This window comes from Petaurus breviceps, unplaced genomic scaffold (genome assembly GCF_028583685.1).
Source record: "Petaurus breviceps papuanus isolate PSGF00001 unplaced genomic scaffold, PetGlider_PUasm1.0 38, whole genome shotgun sequence".
NCBI lineage: Eukaryota > Metazoa > Chordata > Mammalia > Diprotodontia > Petauridae > Petaurus > Petaurus breviceps.
Genome location: NW_027186304.1, coordinates 101,170,967 through 101,197,614, shown reverse-complemented (window position 1 = coordinate 101,197,614; position 26,648 = coordinate 101,170,967). Strand labels below are relative to the sequence as shown.

The following is a 26,648-nucleotide window of genomic DNA, read 5'->3' as shown; positions in this document are numbered from 1 at the left end:
ATTATTAGATTCAGTACAGCCTTGCAGGTACAATGCATTAGCTTCAGTCAGATATACCACTGCTAATGACTTTCTTAGCTTACTCAAGTACAAACTTGAACTGATATTCATCAAGACAACACAGACTTTTACCTATTCATTTATCTTTGTGCTGAAGGGCTTTTTAAAGTTCATTGTACCCAATATTCCCAGTGGTAGTGAGAAAAAGTTCAATAAAATTTGATGTATTCAGAACACTGGGGAAATCAACCAATTGTATTTTGGACATTAAAAAACTCCAGATCCAGTGAAAACATTTTTTGCTAGCAATTCATCAGATAAAATACTTAGACCACTGAGCTCAAAAGCCTTTGGAAAAAGTGGTAGAATGTGAAGAGCACACAGTAGATTTGTGTGATCAATCCACTAATCTTATAATCTTTACAGAATATATGGTCTTAGAAACTCAGCTTATGTGACCAGAAGGGCAAATAACCTTGGTGATACTTAACACGATCAAGTTGACATATATATATTATTCTGAGTGAGAGTTTCCATGTTATATGTTGGCCCAATAAACATCTTCTAATATTTCTTTATTAGATATTTCATTTGCTTTGAACTTGATATATCTTGGAATAAAGGAAAACACATTACTCAAGACCCTACCATTCTTCATAGATTTAATATTATAGAAAGCAGAAGGTACTTCTATGATGTAGCACTGGTAGAAGAAAATTATATTAAGAAATATTTTAAACACAGCTTCTAGGGCTATATCTCAAAGATATCATAAAAATGGGAAAAGGACCCACATGTACAAAAATATTTATAGCAGCTCTTTTTGTGGTGGCCAAGAACTGGAAATTGAGGGGATACCCACCAGTTGGGAATAGCTGAACAAGTTGTGGCATATGAATGTAATGGAATACTATTGTACTATAAGAAATGATGAACAAGCAGACTTCAGAAAATCCTGGAAAGACTCATATGAACTGATGCTGAGTGAAGTGAGCAGAACCAGAAGAACATTGTACACAGTAACAGCCACAGTGTGTGATGACTGACTTCGGCAGACTTAGCCCTTCTCAGCAATGCAAAGACCTAAAACAATTCCAAAGTACTCATGATAGAAAATGCCACCCACATCCAGAGAAAGAACTATGGAATCTGAATGCAGAGTGAAACATACTATTTTCTTTTTTTGCTGTTATTGTGGTTTTTTTTTTCTTTCTCATGGTTCCTCCTATTTGTTCTAATTCCTCTATATAACATGTTAATGTGAAAATGTTTAATAGGAATGTATAGGTAGAGCCTATATCAGATTGCATGCCATTTAGGAAAAGGAGGAGGGGAGAAAATTTAAAACTTATGGAAGTTAATGTTGAAAACTAAATATAGATAAACTTAAAAAAATGAAATATTTTATTTGAGCATTCATGCTGTGATGATCATGGAAAATGGGACAGAATGTGTCTTTATTTTGTTAGATAAGTAAAACTCATGTACAATAAGATGAAGGAAATAGTTCATACATCTGCTTTTGTGTTAAAGTGTACTATAATGGGACTGCTTAATTTTCTCCTAGTAAAATGTGGGGCACTAGCTTGAGCTAACAACACATAGGTCTTAAACTAAAAATAGTACAAATATGAAAGATCAGACAGGACAAAGAGGTGCCTCATTGGATAGAGTGCTAGACTTAGAATCAGGAAGATCTGAGTTCAAATGTAGCTGCAGACAGTATTAGTTGTGTGACACTGGAGTCCTCTGTCTCAGTTTTCTTATCTGCAAAATGGCGATAATAAAAGCACTTGCCTTACAGAATCTCTGTCAAGATAAAATGAGATAATATTTGTAAGGGGTATTGCAAACCTTAAAATGCTAACTATTATTATCATCACAAGGAAAAGGAAGGGAATTGGAGGCACACAACAAAAAGAGATGATCAAAGACTGTTAACAAAAGGGGAAGGTGTATTGGGAAAAGGTGGCTAACTGTTATGATGATTAAGGTATTATATTTAATGTCTCCTTAATAAATTCTATTTGGAAAGACTTTAGAATTCCCAATAAGTTAGATATAATTCCAGTTAAAATGATCTTTAAAAGAGTCATTTGCTGCAAATTTTCAACTATTAGGCCATCAGGGAATAATTTTTAATGAGTGGCTGACTGATCAATAGGAACTCCTGTTCTCAAATTTAAAAAAATGCATTAGGAAGCATGCTTATATATATTCCTCTCTTGAAGATATTTTATTCATCATTACTATAATTTTTCTTTTTCTGGAACTATGATACTACACAGTTCTTATTAATAGTATGTTTCATCTTTTTAGGATAAAGTACAGCTACTTAAAATAGTTACTTACAGTTCATTTTAACTTCAGGTTCTCCAGGTGGTTGGCATTTCCAAACCATTTAAATTATTTGATCAAAAAAGTAAAATTGAAAATGTTATTTGATGTTTTTAGTTAGCACTGTCAGACTCTGAGACAGAGATACTTCATTAACCTAGGAACAGTTTTCTGTTACTGACCAGTAGACTCCACCCTTGACTAACCCCTTAAGTGTTTTCCCCTTGTTCTTTTTCCACAGCCACCAACATAACCCTAACCCTCAAGAAATTCTGGCCATATTTCCTGGCCATATTGTTGATCAGCAAATTATCCTTAACTTCAACCAAGAGAGAATCACAGAATCTCTGAGTTAGAGAATCCGAGAGATGATCTTGCCATTAAAATATCCTTCATAGTATAATAACCTCTTCTGGCCTCTGCCAAAGTACTCCAAATGAAAGAGAACCCTCTCATCTTCCTTTGTAGCCCATTTCATTTTGTGATAGCTGACAATTGTTGGGAAGATTTTCCTTATTGTCAAGACTAAATCTGCCTTTAATTAGGTTCCACCAGTTGATCTTGACTCTGCTCTCTGGGGTCGAGCAGAACAAGCATAACCTTCTTCCACATGATGGCCCTTCAAATCCCTTAGTCCTTGCTTCTCCAAGTGAAACGTACAAAGTGCCCTCATATGAACATCATACTGCATGCATGTATAGCCTCCAGGCTCCTCTCTGTACTGGCTTTCCTCCTCTACATGCTTCCCAGTTTATCAATGTAATTCTTAAAATGCAGCACTCAGAATTGAGCACAATACTTCCCATGTAGTCTGAACAGGGCAAAGTACAGTGGGACTGCCAAGTCTCAGAGTTCTAGATACTAAGCCTCTCCTAAGTGAAGTGCCTGACTTGTAGTTGGTGCTTAATAAATGCTTGTTGACTTAAGATACCATTTGCTGTTTTTTTTTTTGACCAACATATCATATCCATCAAGTACTTGTGAATCTGATATTTTGAACAAGAAAAGAAAGTCTCCTCTGCTGTCCTTTCCTCTCTTCTTCCTCTCCTCTTTCCTTCCCTTCTCTTTTCTTTTCACTGCATGAATAAAATCATGCTTTATGCAATTGATTTTTAAATAAGAAATTAAGGCAAAAAGTAATAATGTAATGCACAAAGCTTAAGATCGTCTATTTTACATAGGCATTGGTAGAGATAGTCCTTCTCTGCACCCTGGCTTACCTTTTATACTCCCCTTGCCATTCCTTCTCTTCCAATTTGGTGGGGGCATGGGAGGGAGAGAAAACTGAGGGGCAAGACTGAGCTAACTTCAGTCAAACTCATTTGCACAAACCAAACTCTGGCTGAGAGCTCTCTATATAGCAAGAAAATGGTTACAATAAAAATGGATACAATTTTATATCAATCCTTGTTATCGTCATTCCAATTTGCTTTTGGAGTGGTAAATAGAAAGAAAAAATTAAACAAGTAAACCTATTTTCTGACCAAGACTCCGTTGTAAAAGTCATGTAGCTCAATTATGATTCACTCATTGAAATGATCTTAATTCATTCTTATTGCAAATAGGAAAACCTAAAAAAAATGTCCCACGCCTCATTTGTCATATAACCCTAGAATCCTCATGTAATTATATTTTGAAGGTCTGATTATCTACTACTTATCTCTAATCCTTTCCTGTAGTATAATGAACCCCACATCAGGATATGTTATTTGACATTTGATAAAGGCTGAAAAGTCCTCAAGAAATATATACTTTTTCTTTTTTACAATTGGGAACTCTCCTAGGCAGTTCAAGATATACGATCACTCATTAGATTAATTAGCAAGCATTCATTATTCTTCTACTCTGTGTCAGGCATTGTGGTAAGCAATGGGGATACAAATATAAAAGTGAGATGGTCTCTGTCTTCAAGGAGCTTACTTTCTACTAGGTTGGATACATTATGTTTACAGATAAGCAAATACCAGATACAGGAATGGGAACCAGACCTGTTATTTCATTGGTTTATGGAACCTCCAGATGAAGAAACTCCCCCAATTAATATAGGTCAGGAATTTCTCTGCAACTTATGGTCTTAGAGAGCTGCCTGGACCACTGAGTAGTTAAGTGACTTGTCCAGGGTCACACATTCAAAATGTATCAAAGGCAACCCTGGTCCTTCCTAGCTCTGAGCCTTCTGTTTCACTGAGCAACACCACTTAACCTATGGACAAAATAAATGCAATGCAATGTTTTTTTAAAAAGGAAGACTAATGACCAAAGGTTTCAAAAAAGGCCTCTAGAGGTGACCCTTGAATAGAGATAGGATTTCTAAGAGATGGATATTTAGTAATAAGAACATTGCAGGGATGGGGCACAGCCTGTACAAAATCACAGAGGTGAGAGATGTGATATTAGTAAGTAGGCCAGTGTTAATAATGTGTAATCAGTCTGGAAAGATGGCTTGGAGCCAGCTTGTGAAAGGCTTTATGGATCAAATAAAGGAATTTGTATTTTTATCATAAAAACAATGGAAATATCTAGACAAATCCACTTTCATTAAGTTGGAGTGTCCTGGATATATGTTTCTGTGTTACTGCCCTGATGTATATACAGTGTAGATCAGGGATTTTTTTTTTTTTGCCTTTTGGAGGGCAATTGGGGTTAAGCAACTTGCCCAAGGTTACATGGCTAGTTTTTTTTGTGTGGGTGTTAAGTGTCTGAGGCTGGAACCGAACTCGGGTCCTCCTGACTCCAGAGCTAGATCAGGGATTCTTAACCCTTTTTGTGTTATGGACTCTTGTGGCAGTCTCGAGAAGCCTTCTCAGATAAATGTTTTTAAATGTGTAAAAAAAAATACATGTGATTGCAAAGGAAATCAATTGTATTGAAATATAGTTTATGAGGGGCAGCTAGGTAGCATAGTGGATAGAGTACTAGTCCTGGAGTCAGGAGGACTTGAGTTCAAATCTGTCCCTAGACACTTATTAACTATATGACCCTGGGCAAGTCACTTAACCCTGATCGCCTCCAAAAAACCAAAAAGAAATAGAATTATGAAAATTAAAAAAAAAAACCTCACAAATAAGTTCATGGACCATAGGTTAAGAATACCTGATTTAGATGGACAATCTACAAGTAGCCTATATAAAAAGATCAGGCAATAGAGAAAATCTTTATCTCTGATAAGGAAGTGTATATTGTGAATGGTGAAAGGGCTTAAGACTGATTTTAACTAATTTTCTAAGTGCTACTCTCAATGTTTTTTTTTCTTTCCCATATCCTTTGTTCTTATACTTAGTGTTTTATCTTTTGCTTACCTGTAAAAATGAAAAAAAATTTTAAAAAATTCTGTAGGTTTTAACTTTTCTCTAACATTTTAACAACCTTGTGTTAAACCATCACACTTCAGCTGTGATAAACACCAGAGAATTTCTCAATATGTTTTTTTTAAAGCATGTAAAATACAAGAAAAGCTCTCATAAATAAATTCATAGTGTTACAACAGGGAAAGTCATGGTGATATAAGAAAAATATAGTCAAATCACTTTCATTATTTGATCCCTAAGAAGTATTACTTTTAAAATTCCATTTTACTTAAAAAAAAACACCCTGACAACCCAAAAGCCTTGATATTTACATTTTCCTCACTGCCCTTTGAAAGTATTAAGAAATAATTATTATAGTTGCACTTGGTCTCAGAATTTATTTTAGTTAAATGAAATCCAGTTTATCATTCTCCCTACATAATCTCCCTACCCCCATTCAGTGTGTTGTGGGACCAGCAGATAGTCTGGATTGGAATTTCTGAAGCTTTCTACATTGGGTTTGTGGAAAGATTTTATTTTATTTGGCTCTAGGCTCTGGGTTTATAATTCTGCCTTTCAAACTCATCAGAGACAGCTTCAAATTTGCATTTCTATCCTAGGGTTCTTCAAGTCTCCAAACCCTTTATATCTCTTTTGTCCAAATAGCACAGAAAAATAATAGTCTCTATTTTTCTTGTATTTGTACAGAAACTTTATTTTTTTTGAAATATCTGCCATTTTTTTCTTGAATTTTTGAGTTTCTGGGTTTTTTAAATTTCTGACTTTTTTTCTATAGAAATTCCAGTTTGGGAGAAAGCTTTTTATCTTCCCTTTTGGCTTTCTAATGCCTTCTGGCTTGACTAACTTACAGTAGACAACCTGATGTTTGCATTTTTATTACTCCTGGGAAGGAATATTACAGAACTATTAAAAACCAACGGAACAGAGTGTTGACTTTGATAAAGTAGTGTGAAGTGGCCTTCTGTGGCCTCCTCAGTTTCTTAAAGACACCTCTACTGATTATATGCCTGACTAGTGAACTAGTTCTAGAGTAAAAATTGTGGTTTTCCCCCTTTCTTCTTTATAAAATATACTCCTCAAATCACAGCAGGTAGGTCTAAAAATATTAGTTACAACACAACTTGTGGTGGACAGTAACTTTCAAGGAAAAATGCAGGGAACACGTCTCCATTAATGCTTTACCATTAATGGTTCATCATGGAGTAGAGGTGAACCTTGGTTCTTGAAAGTTGGCATGGTGAAAGATGAGCTGTTGTAGGTCCAACCAAGCTAAAAATGTTTTGAGTATAGGGTAAGGTGCCAGAACTGGAACTCAAGGACCAGTTAGCTAACTAATCAATCAAAAAGCATTTATTAGGTGCCTACTATGTACTGTGCATTAGGGATACAAATAAAAAACTGCCCTCACAGAGGTTTATGTTCTAAAAGGGGAGGAAAATAATATGTGCACATAAGTATAAATAAAATAAGAATATACAGAATACAGATAAAAAAACAAGGTAATTTTGTGAGGAAGGCATTAGGGGCTGGGGGCAGTAGAAAGTTTTATGTAAAGAATAGAGATTCTTAACATGCGTCTACAGACGTTAAGCTGGCCCATGGATAGCTTTCAGGGGATCTGTGAGCTTGAAATGGGCAAAAAAAAAAATCACATCTTTATTTTCACTAACCTCTAACTAACTTCTATTATATGGGCAAAATCCCACAATGGTATTGGACATTACCAGATTGTCAGAGGTGTTAATGACACCAAATCCCCCCCCCCCAAAAAAAAACAAAAACAAATCTTAAGTCCTTTGACATTAGAGAAGGTAGCATTGGAGTTAAGCTATGGAAGAAATTGGGCATTCTAGAGTGTGCTGGAAGAGGAAGCACATTTCAGTCATGGGTGCAGCCTGTGAAAAGGTATCTGGACTAGAGATAGAATGTCCTGTGTAGCAAACAGCAAGCAAAGCAGTTTGCCTGGACCACAGGGTATACAAAAAAGAGTAATCTTTAATAAAAAACTGGAAAAGTTGTGTGAAGCCAGGTTGTGAAGGGAATTGAATGCCAATTGAGGAGTTTATAGTTGATCCTAAAGATTATTGTGAACCATTGGATTGTGGTGAGAAAGAGACCTCTATTATTTAGGGATATCATTTTGACAGCTGGGGGGAGGGGTATGGCCTGGGCAAGGGATATGCTTGAGGTAGAAAACCTATTAGGGAAGGGGAAGGAGGAGGGAAGGGAATAAATTACATAGCGCCTACTGTGTGCTCACCACTTTACAAATATTGTCTTATTTGATATAATTAGGAGGCTATTCCAATAGTCCACAAACAAAAAATGATAAACTAAATGGGAAAAGGCCTCCAGGTCCTTATTATTAGTTGATCATAACAACTCATGAAGGCATCTGCTATATAGAGGAGAAACACTGTGAAATCATGGGTCTTTTGTGAGTGGGAATTCACAATTTGGTTGAGAGGTGTTTAGAGGACCATCAGACATTTACAATCTTTGTCTTTCAATGTGTCGAATTACATTTTTCTATGAAAATAACAAACCTTTTTTTTTGTCTTTAATATCTTCTATAAGTCTCGACTCATTCAGGACTTTAGCCTTCTACTGCCATCTTACAGGTCTTTTATACTTAATTGCAGTCATCTTTTGTTCATGTGCCTCTTTCCATTTGGTACATAGTCTATTATGGTCTTAAACTTCTCAGTGTTCATATCTTTACGTCTATTTTCTGCATGGTTCTAAGCATCATCAGAAGTTCATTGCTTAGAGCATTCTATAATTCTTCAACCAACTACCCTATTTGGAATCACTAAGTATTGTAGCTATCTTCTCTTTTCTTTTTTTTTTGAACCTAATCCAGGGTACATGTCTAGCTCCATGTACCCTAAGAAAGTAATTTTATAAATGATATAGAATCATAATATTGTAATTGGGCAGCACTGTCTGGTGTCTGGACCATTGTATAACCTCAACAACTACTGTGAAAGAAAATTTATTTTAAAGTAACATTCAATGTTGTATTCTAAAGCCAAGTTTTGCCTTAATTTTTTTTATTTTAGAAAATAACTAAATTAATTTGGAAACCAGAATTATACAAAGAATTATTCACATATAATATATGAAAAATGGAGGCAAATTATTATTTACTGAGAAATTCAGTGGGTATTCATTATGATGTAAAGGCATTCTAAAACTCTTTAAGTTCTTTAATTCAAGAAATATTAAAAAATTTTGGGTGTCTATATATCTAATTTTTTCTTTTTATTTTATCTTTTTTATTATTTTATTTTATTTTTATAAAATATAATTTTAATCTTTCTTCCATTTCTGCCTGCCACATTAAAGACAATATGGTATAATGGAATGAATGCTATATTAAAGTCAGAGGTTCTTTGTTCTGTAATTTACTAGTTGTAACTTGTCATTAAACCTTTCTAGCTCGCAGTCAATATCTCTATGAATTTCAGATGCTATAAAAGGGGGGAATTGTACTAGCTAATCTCTAAAATTCCTTCCTTCTTAAAAATCTATGATCTTATGACTTCATTCATTATTAAACTATTTCCTTAGGTTATGTGAAGTCAGACATGTACCCTAGGTGTTGGAAATGTAAATTCAAAAATTAAAGGAAAGGATAGCCATGATACTTAGCCAGGGATTCTAATAGGTTGGTTGGTTGAAGAACTATAGAATGCTCTAAACAATGAATTTATGATGATAACATTTTGAATCATTGCTAGTTTGAAGAAGATGGGGAGCCACATAAAAATACAAATGTGCCTATACACAGAGGTCTAAGAATTTAATAGAGTATGTATCAACAATGGAAACAAGAGGCACATAACTGAAGAAGAATGCAATTGAATGTCACAGACCCGTAAGAATGGCAGCACAGGCTAAGATCCTGCATGAGTTGTAGTAGATACTAAAGAAAATAAAAAGATCTCTTTAAAAAAATTGCTACAGGTTGTTCAGAGCAAGGAAAGTGACAGGCCACAGTGTCTCATGAAGTGGGAGCAATCTGTAAATGTTTGTAATGTGAAAACAAAATATATCAATAAAACTTCTTAAGAACAGTATGGCTACCATTAGCAAGACTAAGTAGCAGCAAATCCAAAAGTGATTTTTAAGTATCTGGAGAGAAAATCAATAAATGATTATAAACCACTATGGTTAAAACAAATGCATTTTAAAGCACACTTAATGTGGTGTTCTAAAGCGAGGTTCTCATTATTTTTAATACAAGAACTTAATTAATTTGTATATAAGAATTACACTAAGCTTTGTACCAGAGTGCTAAAGATTTTTCCATTGCTCCATCTAAAATAGTTCATGGAATTGATATTCCTGGGTCAATTACCCATATACTACAAAAATCTACTCTTCTTTTGGTACTATAATATCACATAGGAGTACTGAAAATATTTAGTTATATTTTTTTCCATATTTGCAAATTTAAAATAGTGTCACAGTTAAGTAACTTCTAGTTGGTCAACAAATATTTTTAAGCACTTATTATGTGCTAGGTACTGGGAATAATGAAGGCAAAAATAGTTCCTGCCTTCAAAGCGGCCATTTTAATGGTTGGGGAAAACAATATATAAATAGCCAGGTACATACAAGATACATACAGAATTGATGGAAGGTTACCTGCAAAAGGAAGGCATTAGCAGCTTGGAGGATTCAGAATGGCCTTTCCTGAAGAAAATGGGATTTCAGTTAGTCTTGGAGGAAGCCAGAAAAACTAAGGGGTAGAAATGAGGAACAGCAAACAGGCCAACATAGTTGGATTATAGGGGTGTTTGGAGAGCAGTGAAGTATAATTAGAGAAAGGTAGAAAGGGTCCAGGCTATGAAAGGTTTTAAATGCAAAACATACATGTTAATATTTGATCCTAAAGATTACAGGAATTGCTGGAGCTCACTGAGTCGGGGGAGGGGAAGAAAAGGGGGGAGAGGAAGAGAGACAGAGATAGAGGGAGATAGACAGAAACAGAGATAGACAGACACAGACACATACAGAGTATTTATCTTTCTGCCCTTCAACAGAAGTCCAAGAGAAAATTTTGAAGAGTTCTGATAAATAAAAATCCTTTAAAAATAAATTTTTATTTTTACTATGGTTCTTTGTTGCTTCCATCTTTTCTGTCAAGAAAATAGTCTTTAGACTTAGAAAGGTGAAGAGGTAATTGTAGCCAACATGGGTGAAAAAATAATAGAACAAACACCTCATTGTTCTAAATGAATTCAAATCCCTTGATCTGAAGTTAATACACCCATAGGTAAAAAAAGAACCTTGTGAATGTTATCACTAAATCCCTAACTAATGTCTTAAAAATGGAGAAAATAGGAGAGATATTATAAGACTAGAGAGAGCCAAATATCCTAATTTCCATGGAGGAAAAAAGGCACACTCATTTTAGGAACTATAGACCAATAAATATGACATCACTTCTGGGCAAAATTACAAAATTAAAAATAATAGTTAATATTTATGAGATACTTTAAAGTTTGCAAACTGCTTTACAAATATTATCTCTCTTTACCCTCAGAACAACCCAGTGAGATTGATGCTATTATTTATTCACTACTTGGTGACAGCCAGAAGACATCATAGGTTCTTGCCAGTGACAGTTACTAAGACCATGCCACAGGCCCAGCTGAGGTCCCATGCCCACCTCCCAGGCTCAGCTGAGCTCCCAAGTTCACCTAGCTCCCAAGTTTATGTTTATGTTTATGTTAAGAGTTCCAGTTTAAAGCTCCTGCCCTTCCACCTGATGACATCTATGATGAATAAGTGAGACTAAGATCCTATGAAAACTGTTGCTTATACTTCTTTGCAGGTGTCTGGTGTAACTAACCATACTCAAAATGTACATTTTTTAGAGTTCCTGCATCAGGTTGATCCTTTGTCTAGGGTCTTCCAGAATCTAGGTGAATGAATGGCTCCCAACTGCTTGATTGTGTATTTGCTTATTGATTCTTTGCCAAGAGGGAAAAAATGGCAATATACCATCTATTTGCTTACCTCTGTGGTGAGTCAGTTCCATTGTGACAAGGTCAAATGTCTAGATCTCATTGAAATATAGCAAATTTTGGGAGTCGGTGGGGAGCTCGGAGCTAATTTATTATTAGGTAAAACTATAAGCCTTCAGAGCTTTGACTGATGAGTAAGAACCATTATTCAAGAAGGGATAGAGCTGGAATCATCATCCTCTCAGTCACACAGGCTTAAAACTTGAGTCATCCTTGTTTCTTTCCTTCCTCTCATTTCTCCATAGCCAATTACTTGTCAGGTCTTATTGATTCTGTCTTCACAATAACTGCTACTTCCTCTTCACTCACACTGCTACCACCCTAATTCAGACAAGTTCACTTCTTCCCCCTTGACTATTGTAATTTCTTAACTGGTTTCCTTCCCTCCTGCTTCTCCCCTTTGAAACCTGTCCTTCCCATAGCTGCCAAGTTAATCTTCTAATGCACATGACATACTCCTCAACAATCTTTAGGGCTTCCTTACTGCCATTAGACTAAAATACAAATTGACATTTAAAATCACTATCTGGTCACTTTCCAGACTTATGTCATACTATTTCCCTTCACATAGACTATGTTCAACACATATTGGACTTAGAGCTGCTCTCAGATCTTGTTTTGTACTTTCCTGCTTTTTGGCATTCACTCATGCTGTTTCCTAGTACCTAAAATGCATTAATTTATAACTATTTCTCTGATTCTCCAACTGAAAGTAAACTTTTCCTCCTTAGATTTTCTTACAGTATGTTGTCATGATTTGTCTTATATCATAATTGCTTGTGCATATATTAAATCCAATATATTTGATTAAAAACTCCTTGAGGGCAGAGACTCATTTTTCAACCTTTTATCACAAGTGCCTAGAATATTAATAAATATTTGTTTAAAGGAAATTGATATCATATGGATTTCTGTAATAATACTGCACCTTTATATGACAAAAAGCAATTTACAAATATCATGAATGGTAATATTATCCTTTCTTTTTTTTTAAGCAATCTGGGTTAAGTAACTTGCTCAAGGTTACACGGCCAGTTATTTCTGGGTGTTGTGCTGAGTATCTGAGCCCGGGATTTGATATCCAGGTCATCCCGACACTGGAGCCGGTGCTCTTACTCGCTGAGCCACCTGGCCGCCCCTAATATTATCCTTTCTAAAACACAAGAATGCAGGTAGCACAGGTATGATTTCCTTACTTCATAGGTGAGGAAATGAAGGCTCAAAGTCTTCTTTCATAGCTAATGTTTTGGAACTGGGATTTAGAATAAGGTTTTTTGACTCCAAGTTTGTTCCTGTTTCCATTACATCATGCTTTCAATTTGCTTTATTTGCAAGTCTGAGCTGGTGGTTTAGAGTTCCTTCAAATAATATGCAGAGATGTATGACAATTCTGTAAGCTCAGGTGATTTACTGTTCAGCTGTGATGGCTGCATTATTACTCAGTAGATAGTATGTAGGCCAAGATATTACTCATTCTAGCTTGACAATCTATTCCACATTCCTTCATGATTAGTCTTATTTTGATTGTGTCTAGTAAGCAAGAAAAGGAATAATTAATCACAAGCACAATTCATAAAAGCTAGAATTCTCTTGTCATCTTTAAGCCAGTGATTCTCCCTCCTACTCACCCCCCCCCCCCCGTGCTATATATGGCTTACATTACAAAGTGAGATGAAATAACCTAATTCATCTCAAATGCAATGGCACTTGTCTCAGACTGGGTGCTTATGTAAACCCCTGTTCTTTCACTCTTTCTAATGGTTTGGTTGGCTTTGGGGGATTCAGTCTCCAAATAGAGTTGGTAATTGAATTTCTTTTTTTCCCTTTTCTAGTTTATGTGGAGTAATAAATGTGTATTTGAAGATATTTGTTATATTTTACATAAACTAGAAAATTTATGGGAATTTATAGAGTTTGAAGTATACTCAATAATCTCCCCTACAGAATTCTTTTTGTGGTATTTCTACTAATATCATTCTGCCAATTTTGAGTGCTTTCTCCCCCTTGCTCTACACCTATCTGTATCCTGCTCATCATTGAAGGCCCAATTTATGCCATCTCTTCCATGGCATCTTAAATCCTTTAGCATTTATTTTTGGTCTTATCTTTTGGTGCATACTACTGTTAGTTCTCTTTTCTTATGTCTATACTTTACTTTCCAATTTAGATTGATAACTCCCTGAAGTCAGAGGCTTTGCCTTATGTATAAAAGCAAGGGTATGGAGCTGGTTTAAGAGACCATCCTGTATTTGTTTATTGTGCATCTGTATATAAAGCTAACTCTTCTCTTCCTTTTCCTTCTCCTTCTCCTCCTCCTCTTCCTCCTCCTCCTTCTTCTCCTCCTCCTCTTCCTCCTCCTCTTCCTTCTCCTCCTCCTCCTTCTCCTCCTCCTCCTTCTCCTCTTCCTCTTCTTCCTCCTCCTCCTTCTCCTCCTCCTCCTTCTCTTCCTCCTCCTCCTTTTCCTCCTCCTCTTCCTCCTCCTCCTTCTCCTCCTCCTCCTTCTTTTCATTCTCCTTCTTCTCATTCTTGTTCTTGTTCTTCCTTCTCCTCATTCTTTTCCATCCCTTATTTGTCTTCATTCTTCTTCCTCCTTCTTGTTCTTTTTCTTCTTCTGCCATCATCATGATCATATTATCATCACCTGAATATGTCAAATCTAACCTAAACTGAGATGTAGGAACAATGTATTTAATAGATATCATATTACAAAAGAAATCAGTCTTCAAGCTTTGAGGAACAAAAGTATCTAAATATTGAAGCCTAATGGAAAATATCTACATATCCACCTTGATGTCCAATCTGCTATTGGAATTGTCCTGAATATGCCTTTAGAAGATGAGCTTACATTGCAATACTTTTAATCTATTTTAAAAATCAGTTATTTTATCTACATGTGCAATAGTCTATTGAATATAAATATAAAACAATCATAAGAGGATAGTGATTTGTCCTGGGAATGTTTCAATTTACATTCCAGTGAAAAATGAAATGAGGTTATTATTAGTAATAATAACAAAACTCACATTTGTATAAGATTTGAAGGTTTGCAAAGTTTTTTTCCCTCACAACAACCTTCTTTTTTTAAAGTGTTTTTTTTTCTTTTTGGTTTGGAGGGCAATTGGGGTTAAGTGACTTGCCCAAGGTCACATGGCTAGTTTTTGTGTTAAGTGTCTGAGGCTGGATTTGAACTCAGGTCCTCCTGACTCCAGGGCTGGTGCTCTATTCACTGCACCACCTAGCCGCCCCTCTCACAATAACCTTCTAAAGCAGGATATATACTGATATGCAGTGTGGTTCAGTGGAAAGAAATTGACTTTGGAATGAAAAGATCTGGGCTCTATTTCTGGTTCCACCACTTACTGTCTGTGTGACCTTGGGCAAGTTATTTCCATCTGGGGGCTTTAGTTTCTTTATCTATAAAATGAGGAGTTTAGACCAGATTACCTCTAAAGTTCCTTGAAGTTCTAGACCTATGACCCTAAAATCCTATATAAAGTCAATTTTTAGTTATCTGTACTGATAGTAGTTGGCAGAAGCATGAGCAATTATAGAATCAGATTTTTTTAAAATTAGAAGTGACATTTTCTGGTTCAGTATCTCCATTTTATATATGAAGAAACTGATAACCCACTCATTGAAGTCAATTCAATAAAAAAAAACATTTATGATCTCTAAGATTCTTCTACCACTAAAAATTCTATGTGATCTAATCAGGGTTGTACTTGGAGCCATCTTGTTTCAGCTTATGAGAGTTGACTGTTAAATTTTTAGTGTGAGTATTTACACCTCAGACACAGGCAAATGTCACAAATCAGGACTTCATTTATTGTTTTGTAGATTGTATAGACTAAAGAAAGTGATGGAGAAAATGGTAATTATATGAATTAAACCTAAAAATGTGCCATGTGTACTTTTTCCCTCTGGAGAGTCAGTTGTTAAACATTTACCAGAACATTTTCCAAGGTTTTTAACCTAACTGTTTGTTAGATGCAAAATGGACCTTCTTAAGGTTGAATAGTGAATTAGTGTCCATCTGGGGATACAAATGTGAGTATCCTGATTCAAACAATATTTTCCAGGAATAAACCTAAATAAAGGGGATGCATCTATTAATTGAACACTGCCTACCAAAACCAAAGCAATAATAATATAATAGCTAATTTTATGTAGCACTTTAAGATTAGCAAAGCACTTTCCTTAAGTTATCTCATGTTTTAAACAGCTCTATGAAATAGGTGCTATTATTATTCCCATTTTACAGATGAGAGAATTGAGGCAAACAGAAGTTAAAGGGCTTGCTTGGAATCTTGCAGCTAGTATCTGAGGCAAGATTAAGTTCAGGTCTTCCTGAATTCAAGCCTGGCACTCTAAACATGATGCCACCTAGCTCTCTAGAACATACACCTTCTCTACACCCCCCTTCCTTTGTATTAGTTGGGGCCTTGAAAAATTATATATGATGCCATTATAAATAAAGTCAGATAAACAGCATCGTCAACAGGTGTTTCTGGGTTCCAATGTGGAAGCACAGCCATGGAATGAAGGGGTAGAAAGGTGCCGAAATAAACAGTGAACATTACTGAAAAGAAAACCCATGGTGAAATATTAAAATGAGAGAACTTATTAAACCTGAAGGAGAAAAAGGGTGGTAGGATCTTAGCCTTGGGTAAGAAAACAAGCCTATGAGACAGAACTGCAAACAGCACCATGGCAGTCACTACCACAGACAAAAATAAGGATATCTTTATCCACATTATGTGAAAAATCATGCTGGCCACATAGGATTTTTCAGCCTTATTCAGTGGAAATGATGGCTCCAGTCAGTAGCATTATCAAGGACATTGGTAAGCAATATTTCTTTTAGTAAAATATGGTAAGTTATTTCAGGGATGGTTTATTAATCTGCAACTCATTTTAAATCTTACTGACTAATGAATAATTCCATACACAGCAGAGCAATAGTAGGAGTAGACATTTGTATGTTTCACTTGGGATTTGAGTCCCCCTTTCCCCTTTTCCTCCAGATAAAGCTCCTATTCTTCATTACTTAAATATTTATCATTCACCCTGTGCACAGATGCTATCCTAGCTATGTGGTGAAGTGAGTAGAGTCCTAGAACTAGAATCCAGAAGACTTAAATTCAAATGCAACCAATTTACTAGCTCTGTGGATTTGGGTGTGTCACTTAAATCGCTGCCTGCCTCAGTTTCCTCAATTGTAAAATGGGGATAATAATAGCACCTGCCTCCTAGGTTTACTGTGAGGATAAAATGAGAGAACATTTGCAAAGAATTTTGCAAACCTTAAAGTGCTATATGAATGCTCGCTATTATTAAAATCTATGTGAATAAGAGACAAGGTTAAATTGCATTAATCCTGGCTTTAAAATACAAAGGACTTGGAAATCCCCATGTTAATTACATGACACTTTAGATACTAAATATTTAATTCATACCAGCTCATTACTTCCATCTTCATCGAAGTCCTCCTCTATCCCATCAGTCATCTCTTCTCCATCTCCATCTGCATCTGGTCCTCCCTCAATGGGCTCTTCTGTAGAGTTATCTGCATTCTCTGACACACATTCCTCTTGGTTCAACTCTATGTTTTCTTCCATTTGCTTCTTCTGAGCTTCTGAGGGAAAAGAGCAAATGGCTACCTTTCATAGTTAATGGTCTGTTCTGATGAACCAAAAATATTTGAATTCACATATTCCATACAAGATGGCACTGCACTCATAAAAATGGGACTCTGACTTTTTTTTAGTTTTCTAGCCAGTGATGTTGTCATTAAGTGGACTTGAATATATTAATTATGTGCAACCTTACTTAAATTGATTCGTGTATTGTATTTTTAAATGTAGAATGTTTTTTTTTTTTGAGAGTGGAAGGCAGGGCAATTAGGGCTACATGACTTGCCCAAGGTCACACAGCTAAGTAAATGTGTCAAGTGTCTGAGGCTAGACTTGAACTCAGGTCCTTCAGACTCCAGGGCTGGTGCTCTATTCATTGTACCACCTAGCTGCCCCATAATGTAAAACTTCTAAAACACAGAGAAACAAAATAGTGGAGTTAGTGGCCCCTGAGTGGGAGAAACATTTCCATAAAGCAAATCGTTCTGGTTAACATACATATATAATTTACAACTTATTTTAAAATGTGATCCTTTACTTGAATGGGCACAAAATGAAAGAAAAGTAATGAGCAAAGATGACATACAAAAAATAAATAGTAAACCCAATGAAAAGGGAGAAAGCACATAGGGAAGACCAAGCCTAAATATGAGAGGCACATAAAAAAATGCTGAAGTCATTAAAGAATGCAATGGTAGGAATGTTAACCATTTTTAATGCTGTGCATTTTTCAGTTGTGTCTGACTCTCTCTGACCCTATTTTGGGTTTTCCTGGCAAAGATATTGGATCAGTTTATCTTTTCCTTCTCCAGTTTATTTTACAGATGAGGAAATTGAGGCACATGGGGGTTAAGTGACTTATTCAGGGTCACACAGCTATTAAGTGTCTGAGACCAGATTTGGATTTACTGTAATGAGTCTTCCTGACTCAAGGTCTAGTGCTTTATTCACTGTGCCACCTGGCTGCATTGCTAACTATCAATATTATTAATAATAACAATTGGGGCGGCCAAGTGGCTCAGCAAGTAAGAGCACCGGCCCCCAGTGTCCGGATGACCTGGGGATCAAATCCGGTCTCATATACTTAGCACCACACCCAGAAATAACTGGCCGTGTAACCTTGAGCAAGTTACTTAACCCCAATTGCTTAAAAAAAATAACAATAGCTTCCATTTATATAGTTCTTGCAAAATTCTTTCTTCAATATTGCAATAGCGTTGCAATAATCATAAAATAATTATTGTCCCCATTCAGCAGACGAAGAAACTAAGATGAAGACAAATCAAATGATTTGCCCAAAGTCAAAGGGTTCTTATTTATAGACAAATGAGGCACAATTATTAAAGGCAAAGTCTATGTGAAAAATAAATTTAAATAATATAGAATAAATTCTGTCATTGGATATTTTGTTTGTATTTTCCATTTTCCATTCCTAATCTCATACATCTTGCCAGGAAGGGTCTTCATCATCACTAGACATATGAGAATATGCCTATTCTATTTGTGATATTTTTTTCTTTATGATATTTCTTTATCTAAGATCATGTCAGTACCAACTCAGTTAGGATGCTATTTTGTTTAAATTTCTTATTTTAATAATATTTAATATTTGTTTTATTTTAATTGTGAGACTTTTAAGGTTTATTGCATTGCTGACAAATTAGACATTTCTTGGGGCCTTCTTTTTCCTAAAGTAAGACAACCAGCCAATGTAAAGCAGTTCATTAATGCACAGTCTTTCAGAGCTATATCTAATGTTCAACACACACACCTAATGGCTGATAATACCTCATATAGGAATAAGACTAGAATACTCTCTTTAAAGTAAATCAGAATTCATTATGTATGTGCCCTGCTTTATATTTATTAATTTTGTGGATTTTTAAATAAGCATTTTTAAGGGATCTGGTCTCAGACACTGAAGGGAACAGTGATAGAATGATTGGCTACTAAATTTCTACGGTTCTGTGATTTTATTGATGTTGGTTTTTCCCTCTAACAATGCAGTTCCCTGCCCACTCTTTTTCTTCCTTCATGTGACTCTTGTCCATGCCCTCCCTAAACTTTACAAGGTGGCCACTCAACTTGCAGAGATCCTTCTTCCAGGAATCTTAATATTATGTGGGCACTAAGAGAATAAGTAGGCTATGCGCTGGCTTAGTTCCTATTACAGTCACATACGGTATCTTTTTGGAAATAGATTTTATATAACTTTTTTGTGTACAATTACACGTTGGTAAAATCTTATAACGTGTTTTGTTCCATCATGGTATATCCAGTGCTTTTTGGGTGAAAATGTAATTTTGATTCATCGAAATTTATGACATTCCATGGTATGTAGCAATATAGAATCATCAGAAGAATTCTGAAGATAAAAATGCCATCTTTTACACAAGGCCTTCTTTGATCACCCATTGCCAGTTGTTTTTATCATTCATAAAATATGAATTTGTTTATGTTTACATTTTCTTCAAGCAAAATGTAAGCCTTGTGAGGCCAGGGGCAGTTTTCATTTTTTGTTTTTGTATTCCTGGGGCCTAGTACTATCCTTGACACATAGTAGACAACAGATGTTTAGTATCACTAGAGATGAGAGGGACTCACTAGATTTTTTTACATAAAGAGGTGAACCAGGCAGACCCTTTAGGAAACCCCTTTGGCAGCTGAATAGAGGATGAAGTGAGGACAGGAGACCAATTGGGAGACAACAGCAATAGTCCAGCCCAGATGTGAGGAAGAGTCCTTCCTCACTGGAGTGGTAACTTTGTGAGTGGAGAGAAAGGGATGTGTATTGAGAGATGTGGAAGGTAGAAACAAGAAGATGTGGTAACTATTTACATGTGGGGGGTGACTGCAAATAAGGAGATGGAGATGTTGAGGTTGTGAACTTGGGTTTCTGAAAGGATGGTGGTACCATTAACAGAAATAGACTAGTTTAGTGGAGGAGAGGATTTTAAAGAAGAGATGATGAGTTCTGTTTTAGACATGGTGAGTGTGAGACACATACAAGACAATAATTCAATATAAAAATTTTAGTAGATCTTTCCTTTTTTGGGTCTGTTTGTTGTCTTTCTTCTTGTTCTGTCCTTAAATGCCTCTATTCTCTTTTTGAAGAAAGTGTCTATAATATCTAGGAGTGAGATTTCTGTATAGTTTGCAAACCTTTGGGCTGGCTTCTCTTGATTCTGCATCATATTCTAACATTTTGTGCTGCCATTCAATCTATGTTCACTTTTACTTTGAAGTCATTGTTAAATTATTATATTAATTTAATTTGAGGAGGCATTGAAGTTTTCATAGAATTTCTCCACTTCTGTATCTCTAATTGATGCTGATGCATAAGCTTTAATTATCACCATGGTGGTCTGTTTGCTTATGTTCATAATGAGATTAACTAAGTAGCTGCTAATATATATTAAACATTCATCATGCATTTTCAAATTTAAATTCCACAGAAAACATAGGTTAAATTATAAAAGATATATTGAACTGAGAAAACAATCCATTGTAAATTATATTTAATAAGGGGAAAGATTATGTGTATCTTTACATAGTTTTACTGAATTAAACATATGATTAAAATATTTTTTTTGGGGGGGGAAGGAAGGCTATACTTATCATATAATGTAGCCCCAAACAAATTCTAAAGGGGAAATGAACAGTTGCTTGAACTGATGTGATAGCTGTAACTCTGTGTACATTGTGGAATTTTATGCTGTAATAAAAATGGAAGCAAGAACAGTTATCTATATAGGCATTGATAACAGTTAGAGAACTGCCTTGATTTTTAAAAAAATTGTTGGTCACTTCTATGAATTGAAGAGAAAGAGATATGAAGGAATTGATGGATTCAGTCAAATATGAAAGTGAATATGCATGGCCATATGCATCTTAAAACCCACTAAATCAGTGATTCTACTACTCTTTCCTTTCATATATTTCTGATGTGTCACATAGACACAGGGTAGGTTCTTCTGGTATCTGAATGGTTCCTTTTTGCTTTGCCTTATGACTCTCTAATCCAATGGAGCTATTCAAACTATTCTGAATGTCTGAGTATTGGTAAGGAAAACAGGATTTGTATTTTAATTTCACATACACATTGCTTTAAAGAAATGCCAAGCCTATGTAGTATTTTAAAAATTATTTGGGCAATTGAGAAGCCAAAGAAGAATGAATATAGTAACCTTTATGTAAAATATATACAGTAAATCTGTAGACAAAAATGGAGTAATTGATTGAAGAAAGAGACAAGTTGAGAGCTATAGAAATGATATCTCAAAAGGCCTAGAAGAAATCCTCCATTGTTTTGGCCAGATCTTCTCTTGTGAATTTGTGGGAGGATATAGAAAATAATCTCACAGACTGAGAAAATATAGATGGCTTATGATTTGCTTTTGTCCAGTGAGAATCCACAAGGAAGAGACAGAACATGGCATAGTGAAAACAAGTGTGGGAGTTGGGAGTCCAGAAGACCTAGGTTTAAAAGTCACCCCTTCTTACGTTTGTAAGCTATGTGACTTTGGGCAAGTCACTCAATCTTCTAAGTCTCAGTTTCCTCATCTGTTATATGGGGATAATAGCTATAGTATCTACCTTCCAGGCTTAATGTAAAGTTCAAATTCTGTAAGGATAGGATTATATAAAGCACTGTGTAAACGTTAAAGGCTATTTAGTATATTCCAAAAATCTCATTGTGGTTTTATGTTCTAGTAGATTAAAATTGCACTCAGACTTTGTGTGATGACCTGAAAAATTATACCATTATACAGTATTATGTGATATTGTATGCCCTGTATTATGATGAGATCATGGACCCATTGAAGTGCTGCAATACTAGTAAATACATAAAGCATAAGGCTGTGTTGAGTTGAAAGGAAACTGGTGGTTGAAAGTGAAGTAATCAGAAATGATGAATTTTGGTCCAAAAAAGTAGGGAGTAGAATGTGTTCTCTACCCAAAATAAGCTAAGAGAATTCTGTGTGCTTCATGGTTTCTGCAGGATTTCACTAGCACTGACTTGTGTGAAAGTCCAGACGGGAAATCCTTTAGTCACCAACGAATGACAAAGTCCATCAAAGAAATAATACATGAAAGCACATCTTATTTATTAACATTGTGATGAATAACTTAATAACCACTTTTGCTCAAGAGGTACACTGACATGACAAGTAAAAATGACTATGCAGAATGACAACTTTCAATTAAATAAATATGCTTTCCATAGAGATTTGACTGCATTTACTTTGAATAAAAACTAGTAAAAATTTTTAGTAGTATGTCTTTTCCATTCATAATTTAAAAAAAATTTTTTTGATTATTTGTTTTTCTTTTTGGTGGGGGGGAACATAGGGCAATTGGGGTTAAATGACTTGCCCAGGGTCACAAGGCTAGTTTTTGTGTTAAGTGTCTGAGGCTGGATTTGAACTCAGGTCCTGCCTCCAGGGCTGGTACTCTATTCACAGCACCACCTAGCTGCCCCTAAAAATACATTTTGATGTGGTTTGCTTCCTCAAAGTTCTAAGCGATAGTGTTCGTCTTTCTTATTTAATAAAATGCAACAAAAATATTTGTAAGAGACATATACTAAATGACAGGAAGAGATATAAAGTTTAGGTAAGACATGATTCCTACCCCTCATGGAACTTATAGCTTAGTAAAAGGATAAGCATAGACAGCTGTTATTATTCATTATGATATTGAAGGTTACATAATGTGCACATAAAAAAGGTACAAAAATTGTGCTACATGAGATCTTGTGGGGAATATTAACAACATGGAAGGTCAGTGAAGGTTCTATTGAAGAGTGGCAATTGAACTGCGTTTTGTAGAATGAGTAATAGAAGGGCAATGAAGACATAGGAACATGAAAATGTAGGAAATGTCTAGGGATAGTATACCTGTGTGGGAAAAAGAGTTTGGATTGTGTGGGGTAGACAACTTTAGGAAGAGAGAGAAGACTTTTGAACAGAAAAGCAAATGCTTAGGGGAGATTTTTCTGGCAGTGATATAAAGGATTAATTAGATGTGGGAGAGGGTAAAAATGAACTATTGAAAGAATGAATAAATGAATGAAAAACATTTATTAAGCATTCACTATGTTCCTAACTTTGTGCTAAGTAGCAAAGATATAAAGAGAAAAAAAAAATAGGTGCAGCTAGGTGGTGCACTGAATAGAGCCCTGGAGTGAGGAGGACCTGAGTTCAAATGTGGCCTTAGATACTTAACACAAAAACTAGTTGTGTGACCCTGGGAAAGTCATTTAACCCTAACTACCCTCCAAAAAAAAAAGGAGAAAAAAATTGGGTATTCCCGGTCTCAATAAGATTATAATCCAATTATAAAAAGTTTAGCAGTATGGATGATGGAAAGGTCTAGATATTCAAAGTGTCTATTGAAAACCAAATGAGAATTCCTGGAAGAGAGTAGAGAGAGGCAAGACTGGGAAAAACATTGTGATATAGTGGAAGATGTTAAAGGGTTAGTTCTTGATCCCCAGGACCTAGTATTATGCGTGACACACAGTAGACAGTTCACATTTAATAGGAAGGATCTGAATTTATGACTTTCAGCCCATTCAAGTGATATGGACGACAATGTCACTCCTCCTGCCCTCCTGTCCCATGGATGCTAGATTTGGGGAGAAGTTGAATGGCTGCTATTGCAATTGTCTAGGTAATTGGCAATGAGAGACTGTATCAGGATACAACAGCTGAAAGTTACAGAAGACAACAAATAATGGGGATTAGTCTTAAAGAATTACCAAAGATGACCCATTCCCTTTGTTAGGCATGACTAGAACTGCAGAGTTATGCCTTGCATTTAGTAGATGGACCAGGAACCATTAAGGAGATTCTGCTTCAGAGGTGATTATGAGTGCATCAATAGCCTACCTATATTGAAGAGACATGGGAGAAAGGCAAAGTTGGGAGATCTATCCAGTGCAGTTGTGCTAGTAACTGAAAATATGTGGCTCAGATTATATAGGCCTCTAGGGAATGGTTGGTTTTAGCAGGTATAGGTTTCCTCCCCCCCAGGTTGCTCTAATACAAGTTATATTTGTTTTAATTGAGTTGTAAAAATGAAGAAATAAACACTCTGTTCTTCAAACATTGTGATGTGTGTGTGTGTGTGTGACAGAGAGAGAGAGAAAGAGAGAGAGAGAGAGAGAGAGAGAGAGAGAGAGTGAAGAGAGAAATTTTCCTTTCTCCCAATGCATCTGGACCCTTTGTGCCAAGTGACAGCCTCTGACAGAAGGGTTACTGAGAATGAAAAGAGTGACCAGGAGATACAGAAGGGTATAGTCCCCTTTGAACAATGAAGAGCTTTTGATTTTCTTAGAATTTGAGTTAATCAGTCCACCAATAAGGACCACTTACTCTAGGTATGGGTCATGGGAAGACAACAAAGAAATAGTTCGCCCTCAAGGAGCGTACACCCTATCTGGGAAGACAAAATATCTATAAGAATACCAAGTAGGTAACAAGAGAAGTTGTTTGTAGGGGAGAGGCATTAGCAACCAATGGGGTTAGGAGTCAGAGAATTCTCTATCAGTTCTCTTTTTGGGTGGATGTGCTTTTCACATTTTCTGATGGATATTTCTTTCTTCTTTTGATTTGCTAGATATTTCTTTTTTATTTAATATTTTGTTTTTCCCCACTTATATGTAAAATTTTTTTAACATTCTTTTTTTTTTCTACAATTTTTAAGTTCCAAATTCTCTCTGCCCCTCCCTTTCCACACCTCATTAAGAAGGCAAGCAGTTTGACACAGGTTATACATGTGTAGTCATGCAAAACACATTTCCATGTAAGTCATTCTCTGAAATAAAACAGACAAAAATACCCTAAGAAAAAGAAAGAAAAAGTATCTGATAGATATTTCTAATATGGATGGTAAAATAGAAATTAATATGAAATACTTCTGTATGTTTTTAAAGGTACTTTTGCCTCTGGGCTATTACATTGAATGGTATAGGTAAGACTACTTAGTTACCCATCTATACAATAATATACACATGGACATTTTATGGGGGGGAGCATGAATATTCTTATCATTGGAGGCACCTTAGTCAAGGAAATTCTTGAAGAACTCAATGTATTACAAAACCAATTCAAGAAATAAATAATAGGGGTTGATGGCTATCCCTATTCTCATTTAATTATAGTCACAAGAGTGACCAAATCAGGAAAAGAAAGCTTTCCCTGCTTACAGGACAGACATTTGTTCTAAAAAGCCAAGAAGGAAAAGAGTTTAGTGTCATAGTTCAAGAGTCACATTCAGGTGTTTTGTATATCCACAGATAAGAACTAGTTTAAAAGCCTTACCAGGCACAGAGACAATGAAATTATTTGTTGAGATTTATGTTTAAGGCATTTTCTAAAGAAATAAATTGAGTTTATGTCTGCTGTTAGCATTAATTTCACTCAGAAAAAATGGCTGAGATAGCAATTTAGTCTTTGATATGCTGGCTTAAATACTAGGTAATTGCTAGCTCAGTTGTACTTAACAGATGGTTGAAAAAATGTTAATAGAAAAATGGTAGCAATATTAAACAGAGCCAAACCAATAACTGTATAATTGTGCAAATGTAAACTTAAATAAGTACTGTCTCTTCTTCTAAAGTTTCTTCTAAAACACCTGAACAAAGCTGAAATCTGAATAATTATTCCTAACGAATGCAATTATAGAGAGGTATACAGGAAACTCAGGAACATAGAAGGCATCACTTCCAATCTCATCAGCCAAACATGTTGCAATTAAAACCATCCAATAAACACTTATTTTTACTAAGTCTCTATTATGTATTAGGCACTTGCATTAGGAACTATAGATATGATATAAAAAGGAGATAGTTCTGCTTTCAGGAAGCTTAAAATTTACTGGGGGATACAAAATGCACCTAGATAAAGAAACTCTATGCACATAAAAAAAATACACTATGACTTGGGGGTTGAAGGAACTAAAAACTGGAGAAATATAGACAAGGCACTTAAAGAGGGTAGGATTTGAATGAAACCTTAAAAGGAAATAGGGGATCTGAGAGGTAGAAGTGACTGGAAAAGGAATATGAAGGCCTGTAAGTGTCAAACAGGAGAGTTTGTATTTTAACCAAAAAGCAAAAGGAAGTCACAGAAGCTTCTTGAGCAGAGGAATGATATGATGAGATTTGTGCTTTCGGAATATTAATTCTCTACACAGCTGTGTGGAGGATAAAATGTGAAGGGGAGATATTTGATGCAGGAAGACATAATGAGAGACTTTGTAATTGTCCAGAAAAAAGGTGATGTAGGCTTGAACTAAGCCAAGTCTTCTTGTGTGACAAGAGGGAA

The 26,648-nt window shown here is 35.5% G+C and overlaps 1 protein-coding gene across 1 annotated transcript in view; it reads right to left on the bottom strand.

Moving 5' to 3' along the window:
• The window catches only part of RALYL (RALY RNA binding protein like), an 823,485-nt gene that overhangs the window by 36,458 nt on the left and 760,379 nt on the right, over nt 1-26,648 (bottom strand). Inside the window, exon 11 of the mRNA XM_069100197.1 lies at nt 17,140-17,318. Coding sequence (XP_068956298.1) covers nt 17,140-17,318 — 179 coding nt within the window. The remainder of the gene's footprint in view (nt 1-17,139; nt 17,319-26,648) is intronic.